The 13,748-nt window shown below is 39.7% G+C and overlaps 1 protein-coding gene across 1 annotated transcript in view; it reads right to left on the bottom strand.

The window, feature by feature from the left end:
• The window catches only part of LOC130096225 (NACHT, LRR and PYD domains-containing protein 12-like), a 218,279-nt gene that overhangs the window by 167,992 nt on the left and 36,539 nt on the right, over positions 1–13,748 (bottom strand). The window contains exons 7-8 of the mRNA XM_056262904.1: positions 11,927–12,100; positions 9,843–10,016 (exon numbers count right to left, since the gene is read on the bottom strand). Of these exons, the coding sequence (XP_056118879.1) occupies positions 9,843–10,016; positions 11,927–12,100 (348 nt within the window). The remainder of the gene's footprint in view (positions 1–9,842; positions 10,017–11,926; positions 12,101–13,748) is intronic.

The raw sequence follows: 13,748 nt of genomic DNA on the forward strand, positions 1-13,748 counted from the left end.
TTTTTCTAACTTCGTGCCTTCCAATAAGTCACTGGGCCTTGTTTACGCATCTGAGTTGATAATAGTTTGAGTGGGCTTTTCGAATGTGGTCTTTTGAATTTAGTTTGGCTAATTGAGATGATAAATATACTGTATATAAAAAGGTCATAATGAACAAAAACTTTAGGGCTAATAAATGCAGACCTAATTCAATAGATCCATCAAGCAATTGGCAATCCAAATGCTTGTAGGTGTCTCCACACCTTTCCAATTACTTTCCTTTTATTCTCACAAGCCTTATTAATTAATGTAGGATAAACATTTCAGCATTTTTGTTCCCCATTAGACCATTCTGCCAGAACTCAAAAAATCTGCTTTTCATTCTGAACTCACTTTATGCTTCAGTTTTCAGTTCACTTTATGCTTATGTTTAGTGGTGTTGGTGAATTTATTGTGTGGGATCACTACATACATTTTTAACTTTGACTTTGAATGGGTAATGTAAATGCTCTGCCACTCCATTGAATTCTACCTCAATGGTCGAAACCTGTGTACTTTTTGTCTAAATGGAAAATTTTAGCCATCACTCAAACTGTGCATTTGTAATGAACAGTTCATTTTGTTAGCATTTCTTGATTTTGTATGTTTCATTAGTGTGAAGCTGTTTGCATTTAATATTAGAAAATTAGTATGTAATTGGTCAGCATGGGAAATTGATCAATTGTTGTCTAATGCTGTGGTTTGCCTAATTTTGTCTGTGAAGAATGCTGTGGTGTGTGGCATAAAATCTGCCTCCAGAAATCCTCAGAAGACTGGGATATATCAGATGTAAGTGTGCATTGAAGTATAATATGCTTAATATCAATAGGATGGCTCTTAGCAGTTTGTTTTTGACATCCATCCTTCCCATGTGTATTTCTGTTATTTAAAGATGACTGTATTTAATTAAATTTAATTAAATAATTGAATGTACTTTACAGGACGATGTCTCATCTGGCGACGAGTACATCCCAGCATCTGTATCGGATTCAGAAAGCTCAGGGACAGAGTTGAGTGTTGAGTTGCCTGGACCATCCAAAAAGTCCCATACCACTAATATGCCTGATTTAGGTGTTACTTTCGCTGAACAAGAACAGACCATAGATATAGAGGACAACTCAAAGGATATCTGTAAGAATATCCTGATGGATCTAGAAACTACTGGTGATCTCCAAAGTGACCCCGAACCAGAACCAGAAAGCTCAGAGTCATACCTGCAGAAAACAAAAGATGCGAGTAACAAAAAGGGTACTGTGGATAATCTTGGCCAAAGTAAATCCCCAACTAAATCAGCGAAATTCATTAAAAGCCAAGTCAATTATTGTTTTGTATGTGAAAAACCTCAAACAAAATTTGCACGTCATCTCGAGAGGCATGTAAAAGAAAATGCTGAAATCGCACAGGCACTCCAGTTCCCCAAATCATCAAAGGACAGAAAGGTTCTTCTTGAGAAATTCCGAAACCTTGGCAACTTCAAGCATAACTCTATTGTTAAAACCACAGGGTCAGGCTGTCTTAAAGTGAAAAGGTGTTCCAAACAGAGCAGCAGCTCTGAGACTTACGATTACTGCTTGTACTGTAAGGGTATGTTATCCAGAGCCGAACTTTCTCGACATATGAAGAGATGTGCTCTAAGACCCGAGAATAATGTTGAAGAGGGACCTGAGTTGAGAGAGAGAGTCATTGGTATAGCATCTGCTCAGTCTACAATGTCACAGCCAATTTCAAGTGAACTTTGGTCAGTGCTGGGCAAAATGCACAAGGATGACGTGTCCACTGCAATAAGGAATGATCATTATCTCATGCAGTTTGCCCAGTCCCTCTTTAATAAGCATGGGAATGACAGATCAAAGCATGAGTATATAAGACAGAAAGTAAGGGAACTTGGGAGATTACTTGTGACTTTGCGCCACACAACTAGAATCCATAACATGGAAGAGGCAATAAAACCAGGCAACTTCTTTATTCTTACAAGTGCTGTCAAGAGAGTTTCAGGTTTTGATCATGAAAACAACACATTCAAAGCCCCAAGTTTGGCCCTGAAAATTGGGCATTCTCTCAGAAAGATAAGTGACCTCATCATGTGTCGTGTCCTCATGGAAGAGGACCAAGAGGGGATCGATTCCATCAGAAGGTTTCATGCACTTCATGAAACAAAGTGGTCTGAATTAGTTTCCCATTCTGCCTTATCAAACCTGAGTGAGGCAAAATACAACAAGAGCAGCAGGCTTCCACTGGCCAAAGACGTCCAGAAGCTACAGTTATATCTTGGTCAGCAAGTGGAATTGGCTAAGGAGAAACTAGCCGATAACCCAACAGCAGGCACTTATGCAGCACTAGCAAAGGTGACCCTCTGTCAAGTCATTTTGTTTAATAGGAGGAGGGAAGGTGAAGTGGCACGGATGACTGTAAAAAATTTTGAAGATCGTGACATGTCACAACTAAACGATGACATAAGCACTGGGCTTACCGAAGTTGAGAAGAGACTTTGCAAACAATTCGCCAGAGTAGAATTGAGGGGGAAAAAAGGACGAAAGGTTGCTGTGATCCTGACTCCTGATATGACTGCTAACCTGTCACTCCTCATTAGTAAGAGGAAAGAGTGTGGAGTAACTGAAAACAACAATTACCTGTTCGCTGTTCCTTGTAGTGATGGTCACTACAGAGGGCAGTTTGGTCCATTTGCAGATGCTTGTGGAGCTGAAGATCCTCAAAACCTCAGATCAACTAACCTTCGCAAACAGATCGCCACAATAAGCCAAGTCATGAACTTGAAAGATAATGAACTGGACCAGCTGGCTGATTTTCTTGGCCATGACATTAGGGTGCATAGGGAGTACTATCGACTGCCCCAATCAACAATTCAGCTGGCTAAGATATCAAAGCTGCTTATGGCTATGGAGAAGGGAAGTGTGAAGGATATTCAAGGAAAATCTCTGGACGAAATTGGTGGTATGTATCATTTACATGTTGTTAAATCTACTTGGTGTATGTGTAATAAAATGTGATAATTTTTACAATGTCATTTAATAGATGACATAGACGATATGGATACAGGATCACAACTACTCCTTAATGTTTCCACATTGCAAGGTACTGTTAAAATTGGGTCCCAAGGCTACTAAAATTGTTGCATTCCATGTTGCGGATTTTGTAATTGTATTGGTGAAATATTTAAAATAGGCTTTTTTTTATATATACATTTAGATAACTGCCTACTGTTATTTAAAAAAATGAACTTTTTATTGCCTACCCTCCTTGCTGTGTAATTGATACCAACGTTTTTTTTGTTGTCTTGTTTTGTTTTTAGACAATGAAGAAATGTTGGCTTCTGGCACTGTTGAATCACCTCACCTCTCCGAGACTGCAGCTCAAGGTATAATCTGAATGATGGACCCAAAGTTTGCCCAACAAATCTAATGTAATGAGCTAGATCTATGGGTTCATTAGAGTTTATTAAAAATGTTTTAGTCAGGAATTTTACAGTAGTACGATGGTTATAAACTTGGCTAGTATTTTGATGTGTTCAGTAGTTTGCATGATCATTTTAAAACAACAGCGAAGACTTGGCCTGTGTAAAATCTACATTATTTCCTAGTAAAATTATCACTCAAGGTATTGTTGCACAGTTACGCTCTCCTGACTTCATCCGGTTCAACAACTTTGCCATGAGTATACTTATTATAATATAGAATTGGCTGTCTACAGTTCTACATGTATCCCCTCCATGTCCATGGTGTTTGATTGGTAGGCAGACAGGCTCTTTAAGCCCATACATTTATACTGTGCAATATTTTTTTAGATGACCAGGGGAACGCTGCCTGTGTAACTTCTGGTTCACCTCATCTCCCCGACTCAGTTACTCAAGGTATTGTATAAATGCGATGCCATGTCCATCACTAGGCACCACTAATGTGCAGTCAACGCTTACATTGTTTGGTTAGACATATAAGGCATAAAAAGAAGCTGGATGTATTTTGTTTTTAATAAGCAGTGTAATGAAATGTCATGTTAATTAAAACAATCTAACTTGATTTTTAGCAGAACTAAAGTCAATTTATTATCACACACATTGTCTACACAAGTTCCAGCTTGTTTGTCAATTTTGAACAGCAACATCCCGACCTACAAGTACATCTTGCAGGATCTTTTATCTTTTTTTTTATCTTCTAATATTTTTTTAATTCTTCAGGTTTCCATGTTTCATCAAGACGGTGTGTGAAGAGACCATGGTCTGAGGAGGAGATACAAGCTGTGATGAAACATATGAGGCCTTTTATTGAAAACGGTGTCACTGCCACCAGTGAGCAGTGCCTGAAGTGCAAGGAAAAGGAACAACCTATCTTGGAGAAAAGATCCATTCAGAACATTCGAGATTTTGTGCGCAACAGGGGCTTAGCCTTTAAAAAACATTCAAATGCTAAACGCTAAATGCACTTTTGGATAGCCTGAGCCTTTACCTTTCTAGGCATGTTTTGCAAGTTGCTGTCCTATGTTCAGAAATGGTTTAGGTCACTTAAAGGTTAGTTCACTCAAAAATGATAATGATGTCATTAATGACTCTCCCTCATGTTGTTCCAAGCCCGTAAGACCTCCATTCATCATCTTAACACAGTTTAAGATATTTTAGATTTAGTCCGAGAGTTTTCAGTCCCTCCATTGAACATGTATGGCCGGTTTACTGTCCTTGTCCAGAAAGCTAATAAGACTTAATCAAAGTAGTCCATGTGACATCAGTGGGTTAGTCAGAGTTTTCTGAAGCATCGAAAATACATTTTGGTCCAAAAATAACAAAAGCTATGACTTTATTCAGCATTGCATTGTCTTCCGGTTCTGTTGTCAACTCCACAGTTACCCTGCTGATGACGTGTTATCTGGTGCGCCCGAGCGTCGTTTACAGTCTGGGGGAGACGCACACTGTATTCAAGCTATTCTACATTGTTTGTATTTTAGTATTGCTATATTTTTTTACAATGGTGCGTAAGTGTGCATGTCGCGGATCCTAATCGCCAAAAACACTCAGGCGCACCAGATAACACGTCATCAGCAGGGTCACTGTGGAGTTGACAACAGACCGGGAAGAGAATACAATTGTATTGTTTGCTTGAAATGCTTCAGAAAACTCTGACTAACCCACTGATGTCACATGGACTACTTTGAAGTCTTTATTAGCTTTCTGGACAAGGACATTAAACCGGCCATACATGTTCAATGGAGGGACAGAAAGCTCTCGGACTAAATCTAAAATATCTTAAACTGTGTCCTGAAGATGAACGGAGGTCTGACGGGCTTGGGGCGACACGAGGGAGAGGCATTAATGACATCAGTTTCATTTTTGGGTCAACCTCATCTTTTAATTTAATTTATTTATTTTATTATTAAATACATTTTATTTATTAATCCTTTAATTTATTTTGCTTACAGGCAGTTTTTTTGTTTTGTTTATTTTGCTATGTGGTTACCCTGGGCCTTTTAATGTCAGGATTCACTTTTATTTTTATGTTCATTTTTACAATGCTGTCCTTTTAAGGAACGGATTCTTGAGTTGACCAAATCAAATATATTGCAGTAATTCAACAAATGTTGTGTTGTGTGTTAATAATGACAAACCTATATTATTTTCAACATTATTAGCTTAAATGCAGATGAATTACGTTTAGTAGTCAAACAATTAATTATGGTAGATTTTTTCATAAACCTATCTACATACCTATAATATTTATACTCTAGCGCATCTAAAGTCGAGGTCAGCCGAGTCTAACCCTATACTCTAGCGCATCTACACATCGACTGCGGCTGGGTGCTAATCCTATACTCTAGCGTAGAGGTTTAGTTCCAACCTGCTTCAGCACACCTGCCGTCGTATTTTCAAGCAAACCTGAAGAGCTTGATGAGCTGATTCAATTTATTTTTAGAAGGCATCTCACGGAAGCAGTAGGGTTGGCAGTTCTGTAATATATTCCATATTATTATTATGGTGTGCCTCAGTCACTTTGGTCTTATAATCCTTGTGTCCTTTCAAAGCAGGTTATATTTGGTGTATGTGTCTGGTGACCTGGCCTTATACACCTTGTGTCCTTTCAAAGCAGGTTATATTTGGTGTATGTGTCTGGTGACCTGGCCTTATACACCTTGTGTCCTTTCAAAGCAGGTTATACTTGGTGTATGTGTCTGGTGAAATCATTGACCCTGTACACCACACTGTCCTTATAGACCCTGTTACAGAGAAGTCTTTACAAACCACCAAAAAGTCAGAAAAAGAGCCATTTTTTATATCTCAGTTGTGCAAAGAAAATCTTTAAATTTTAAGTCGTGTATAGGTTCGCTGATTTTTTTCATGATTTTTGATATGTATTTTGTAGCTCTAGCACCACTGGAACCCGGTGTCCCCGTAGCCCTATACCCAGTCTGATTTGTCATAAATTTAAAAAATTGTCCCTTTAGTCCGACAAACGGGTATGTGTGTGTGGACAGATGTGTGTGTGTGTGTGTGGACAGATGTGTGTGTGTGTGTGTGTGTGTGTGTGTGTGTGTGTGTGTGGACAGATGTGTGTGTGTGTGTGTGGACAGATGTGTGTGTGTGTGTGTGTGTGTGTGTGTGTGGACAGGTGTGTGTGTGTGTGTGTGTGGACAGATGTGTGTGTGTGTGTGTGTGTGGACAGATGTGTGTGTGTAGACAGATGTGTGTGTGTGGACAGATGTGTGTGTGTGTGTGTGTGTGTGTGTGTGTGTGTGTGTGTGGACAGGTGTGTGTGTGTGTGTGTGTGGACAGATGTGTGTGTGTGTGTGTGTGTGTGTGTGTGTGTGTGTGTGTGTGTGTGTGGACAGATGTGTGTGTGTGTGTGTGTGTGTGTGTGTGTGTGTGTGGACAGATGTGTGTGTGTGTACAGATGTGTGTGTGTGTGTGTACAGAAGTGTGTGTATGTGTGTACAGATGTGTGTGTGTACAGATGTGTGTGTGTGTACAGATGTGTGTGTGTGTACAGATGTGTGTGTGTGTGTACAGATGTGTGTGTACAGATGTGTGTTTAGATGTGTGTGTGTGTGTGTACAGATGTGTGTGTGTGTACAGATGTGTGTGTGTGTACAGACGTGTGTGTGTGTGTGTACAGGTGTATGTGTGTAGATGTGTATGTGTGTACAGATGTGTGTGTGTGCAGGTGTGTGTGTGGACAGATGTGCGTGGACAGATGTGTGTGTGTGTGTGGACAGGTGTGTGTGTGTGTGTGTGTGTGTGTGGACAGATGTGTGTGTGTGTGTGGACAGATGTGTGTGTGTGTGTGGACAGATGTGTGTGTGTGTGGACAGATGTGTATGTGGACAGATGTGTGTGTGTGTGTGTGTGTGGACAGATGTGTGTGTGTGTGTGTGTGTGTGTGTGGACAGATGTGTGTGTGTGTGTGTGGACAGATGTGTGGACAGATGTGTGTGTGTGTGTGTGTGTGGACAGATGTGTGTGTGTGTGGACAGATGTGTGTGTGGACAGATGTGTATGTGGACAGATGTGTGTGTGTGTGTGTGTGTGGACAGATGTGTGGACAGATGTGTGTGTGTGTGTGTGTGTGGACAGATGTGTGGACAGATGTGTGTGTGTGTGTGGACAGATGTGTGTGTGTGTGTGTGTGTGTGTGTGTGGACAGATGTGTGTGTGTGTGTGTGTGTGTGTGTGTGTGTGTGGACAGATGTGTGTGTACAGATGTGTGTGTGTGTGTGTGTGTGTGTGTGTGTGTGGACAGATGTGTGTGTGTACAGATGTGTGTGTGTGTGGACAGATGTGTGTGTGGACAGATGTGTGTGTGTGGACAGATGTGTGTGTGTGTGTGTGTGTGTGTGTGTGTGTGTGTGTGTGTGTGTGTGTGGACAGATGTGTGTGTGTACAGATGTGTGTGTGGACAGATGTGTATGTGGACAGATGTGTGTGTGTGTGTGTGTGTGTGTGTGTGTGGACAGGTGTGTGTGTGTGTGTGTGTGTGGACAGATGTGTGTGTGTGTGTGTGTGTGTGAACAGATGTGTGTGTGTGTGTGTGTGTGTGTGTGGACAGATGTGTGTGTGTACAGATGTGTGTGTGTACAGATGTGTGTGTGGACAGATGTGTATGTGGACAGATGTGTGTGTGTGTGTGTGTGTGTGTGTGTGTGTGTGTGTGTGTGTGTGTGTGTGTGTGTGTGTGGACAGATGTGTGTGGACAGATGTGTGTGTGTTTGGACAGATGTGTGTGTGTGGACAGATGTGTGTGTGTGTGTACAGATGTGTGTGTGTACAGATGTGTGTGTGGACAGATGTGTGTGTGGACAGATGTGTATGTGGACAGATGTGTGTATGGACAGATGTGTGTGTGGACAGATGTGTGTGTGTGGACAGATGTGTGTGTGTGGACAGATGTGTGTGTGTGTGTGTGTGTGTGTGTGTACAGATGTGTGTGTGTGTGGACAGGTGTGTGTGTGTGTGTGTGTGTGTGTGGACAGATGTGTGTGTGGACAGATGTGTGTGTGTGGACAGATGTGTGTGTGTAGATGTGTGTGTGTGTGCAGATGTGTATGTGGACAGATGTGTGTGGACAGATGTGCGTGTACAGATGTGTGTGTGTGTGTGTGTGTGTGTGTGTGTGTGTGTGTGTGTGTGTGGACAGATGTGTGTGTGTGTGTGTTTTGTGTACAGATGTGTGTGTGTGTACAGATGTGTGTGTGTGTACAGATGTGTGTGTGTGGACAGATGTGTGTGTGGACAGATGTGTATGTGGACAGATGTGTATGTGGACAGATGTGTGTGTGTGTGGACAGATGTGTGTGTGTGTGGACAGATGTGTGTGTGGACAGATGTGAGTGTGGACAGATGTGTGTGTGTGTGTGTGTACAGATGTGTGTGTACAGATGTGTGTTTAGATGTGTGTGCGTGTACAGATGTGTGTGTACAGATGTGTGTGTGTGTGTGTACAGACGTGTGTGTGTGTAGATATGTATGTGTGTACAGATGTGTGTGTGTGTGTGTGTGCAGATGTGTGTGTGTGAGGAAAGATGTGCGGGTACGGATGTGTGTGTGTGTGTGTGTGGACAGATGTGTGTGTGTGTGTGTGGACAGGTGTGTGTGTGTGTGTGTGTGTGTGGACAGATGTGTGTGTGTTTGGACAGATGTGTGTGTGTGGACAGATGTGTGTGTGGACAGATGTGTGTGTGGACAGGTGTGTGTGTGTACAGATGTGTGTGTGTGGACAGATATGTGTGTGTATATGTGTGTGTGGACAGATGTGTGTGTGGACAGATGTGTGTGTGTCTACATATGTGTGTGTGAGGACAGATGTGACGTAATGACGCAAAGACATGCTCGAATCTCCCGCTGAAATCCACCAGTACCACTGGAATTAAAAACATTATTACAAGCTTACCGCTGTGAATCGAGCTACGGCAAGCAGAGAGTTTTGAACACTGGCTGGTTATGTATTTTCTCAAATATGTATTTTGGATAATTTTTAATCCCAAAAAAGCTACGGACTGCAGCTTTAAGTGTATTATAAATAAATAATTGGTTAGTCAAATACTCAATTCTTATAGTGAAAAAAAAATCAATTATTTGTGTATGTTTATCTCAAACAATCAAATAAATGATATTCAGAGATTTTAAGTTAATAAAGTTAAATATTACTGTGATATTTACTGAGCCACAGAATAATTACACAGAGTGTAGATAAAAAAACCCACATATAAATGTGAGCAATAGGGAAACCCAGAAAGTGCACTGCTATAACCAATGAAACATAAGCCCTGCTATCTTCAAATAAATAAACTTCAGTCACACTGTAATTGCTGTACAGTATAATGACACTAACTGTAGTTTCTCCAGCTTGAATTGTGGGTTCATCAGTAGATCACTGAGGTTTTTCACTCCAGAGTCTCCTAGTTTATTCACGCTCAGGTCCAGCTCTCTCAGGTGTGACGGGTTTGATTTCAGAGCTGAAGTCACATCAGAACAACCTTCATCTGTCATATCACAGCAGCTTAACCTACATTAGCAGAGAGAGAGAGAGAGAGAGAGAGAGAGAGAGAGAAGAAAATAAGAGACTCTTTATTCTGTAAAGTCACATCATCTTCATCAGCGAATAAAACAGACAGAGAAAGAAAGATCTTCATATTTATTTCACCAGATCACAAAATACTACTGTGAAAATGTTTGTACAAATATAATGTTAATGTGTTTTAGTTTAAACAGTTGAAGTGATTTTAACTCTCTGGGGTCGGCGGTCTCGCCGGCGATACCAGCTCACTTTTTTCATTATCAGTGCAAAAGAGACTCAAATTACTCTGTTGATTTTGATCTTACATATAAGTGTTGTACATCATTCGATCCTGTTAAGTTTGTATTTTTTTTGTGGAACCTCATAATAAAAACAAAGTGTTGTGCTTTTCGCCTAATAAAGAAAAATAAACATGATGCGCGTTCTGCGTTCTCTCTGTCAGTGAAGTCCATTCTGAAACGCGTCCGAAAAATGAACTGTAACTCTGCAAATACTCAGTCAAACAGGTATCCACGCCCACATCAGCTGGATAACCCACCGAAAGAGACTCATATTTACGACGCTGTGAGGAATAATACTATCTTAATAATAATCCTGGAAAAAATTACCTCAGAAGTACAGGTAGTTTCATTTGGAGGAGCAACGGATCCAGCTGAGGAATAGGTAGGCCTACATTCTTTATTCTCAAGTGCTTTGTGCTAATCGCGATATGAAATAGTGTCTGTAAACAAAAAGACTGTTTGAATATGAATCGCATTTTTGTGTGTGAATGAATGAACAGCTTTTACCTAACTATATTCCAATACTGAGATGAGTAAAAATCGACTGAAATATGTTGAAATAAAATATTTTTGTATATGCAACGTATTAAACTGCAAATTAACATTTATATGTCCGAATCATAAAAACTATATGTTACATATGAAAGACAAGATGTCGTTTTTACTGTAAAATACGATGTTATTATAGTGTTTGTTCGATTGTAGGCTATTTTCAAACTAATTAATCCGCAACTGTGAAATATGTATGATAAAATGTATACTTTAATATATACAAAGAAAGATTACATTTGAAATATAGTTAATTTTAATTGTTGTTGTAATTGTAACCTTTTTATTAAAATAGCAAAAATATATGTAGGCTACATATAAATAAATCTTAGGTAAATCTTAAAAGCTCAATATAAGCCTTCTCTTTAAATTATTTGTATTGTGTTTTATTAGTGACACATTTGGGATATATTCCCAAACTTTCTGTAAAAACAGTATGAGAATTAACTGCACAATTACTAGAAATGTTTACATTTTATATTATACAATTTGCAAGCACAATTTGAAAAATAAATAAATAATTGGAACTGTGAACCAATTTTGTATTATATAGGCCTATATATATATATATATATATATATATATATATTGTCATTGCATTCTTGTGGCTCAGTGACACACCTGAATGAAAGGGTCATTAGTATGCAGCCCCATTATGCGCTCATTATGCGGGCCCATTGTCTTCTCAGGTGTGAATCACAGCAGGTCACACCCCTGCGCATATTGCCTTTCCAAACAAAAAGTGTCATTTTTAAATTTAAATCAATCTATTGTTTTATGTGAATGATAAGGCAGGATGATTTTCAGATCATTTTGAAGAAAAAACTCTAGGCGACAACATCCATTAGTTTAAAGTCTTGTGGACACATATTTAGTATGTTGATAACACATTATGGTAGCCCTGTGTGTGCTAAATAGAGTGTAATTACACCTTTGCCAGTAATTTGTTTATAAGCAACTGAAAAAAGCACAAATGTCAGAGTATGTCAAAACATCTCAAGGACCCCAAAAACACCTTGGACCCCAGAGGGTTAAGCATTTTGATTCTTGTATGTGAATGTGACTGACCTCAATCTCTCCAGTTTACAGTGTGAATCCTTCAGTACGGCACATAAGTGCTTCACTCCTGTGTTTCCTAGATTATTCCCGCTCAGGTCCAGCTCTCTCAGGTGTGACGGGTTTGATTTCAGAGCTGAAGTCAGGATGAGACTCTGTTTCTCTGTAATACTGCATCTATACAGACTGAAGACAGAGAAATAACAATAGTTCACATCTCTGATGATCATCTTATTGAAGAGCTACAGCAGCATTTAGTTTCCAATAGTCTGTTTTAAAACCCAGTCACACTAGTTCTGTCAGTCAGTGCCGTGATCCTAAACTACAAGTTCATTGGTGAATTCCTCCTCCTCGTCGCTCTCCTCCACTTCTCCCTCTCCGGCCTCCGCTAACTCCTCCTGCCTCGCTTGCGCTAACAGCTCCGCCCAGATGCGCAGGGCTCTCTTGCGTGCGCAATCTGCACCATACCGAACTGGCTTAAACAGACGATCTGACGGGTTTTAGAAGATTAAATACAACCCGAAACTAAAAAACAGACCAGGCCTCTATTTGAGACCGGCCTTTATTTATCCAAGCCTGTCGCCACACCAGGCGTGTAAAAGAGACAGGCGTCTATTTGGGACTCGGCTATTATGTGAAGCTTTACGGTATGCATGGTAATTCTGAATAATGTCCCTAGGGGCACCTCATATTTTCGGTTGCAAATTGATGGTCACAGGCCCGCAGTGCTTTTGGCTGGATTTGTGCGCAAAAAAACGTGCCAAAAGTGTAAACGAGGAAAAATGAAAGTCAGAAGAATACAGATCCTATTTATTTTGCATAAACATGAAGCTGCAGCTTCAAAATACATGAATTACACTTACGAATACGATTAAAATGCTGCAAATATTTTTTTCTTACACTTTTACAAATCGTCTCTTGCACATGCTAATTTAATTTACACTTGCAATCTTAAGTACAATTTCACAAATCTTACCCTGCGCATGCGATTCTTTATGGCATCATAATACCTCCATACACAAGCACCTATTAAATATATTTCCATAATAGTATTATTGTATAAATATATATTTATATACTTCGAATGTGTTTGAATATTTCACCAGTATCAGCACTGGGACTTGTCACTGTATTACTCCACTTGTCTGTGTTTGTGCAACTTGCATCTGTAAGCCAGTAGGGGGCGACACGTGACTGTCTTTATGAGTGAGCAATTAAACCATTAATTGAACTGATTAGTCCAAAAACATTGATTAATTCAGGAAATAAACAAGTTGCTGAAACTGATCTTTGATGCTCATCCATATTGCTCATATGCCTCTGGACACAGAAGGATTGCATTGGCGTTTGACTGAAATGTAACATCTATGCAAAATAATCATTGAATCATTTATCATTCCTGTTTGGAATAAGTGATTGTGTTTGTCAACAATAAGCATAACATTTCTGGATTTCAATTTGTAGTGTGGATCATTCATTGCAACATTTAACCTGATTCTCAAGTTTAAGAATCTGTTTTCTGCTTGACAAATAATGTATGCTGCTGCCCACTGACATGCTTTTAAAGCTATTGATATCCAATTGTGTTGTCCTTCAAACACCTTAAATTGCACATGTGTAGATCAGGAAAATCTAAATTTCCCCTGAATCCCCCAAGCAACATCAATTTTGGGACCTCAGTTTTTATAAAACCCTGCGTACGGCTCTGCCTTCATGTGACCATTGTCTTCTGTCTGGCTTTGTTCCCTGTAACTGCTGTTGGTGACGTTCATGTTTCTCAGTCAAGTCTTTGTTTTTGTAGTTTTGTTCACGTTTATTTGAATAAAGCTGCACT

This window comes from Rhinichthys klamathensis, unplaced genomic scaffold (assembly GCF_029890125.1).
Source record: "Rhinichthys klamathensis goyatoka isolate OS25496 unplaced genomic scaffold, OSU_Roscu_1.1 h1tg000011l_1, whole genome shotgun sequence".
Classification (NCBI taxonomy): domain Eukaryota; kingdom Metazoa; phylum Chordata; class Actinopteri; order Cypriniformes; family Leuciscidae; genus Rhinichthys; species Rhinichthys klamathensis.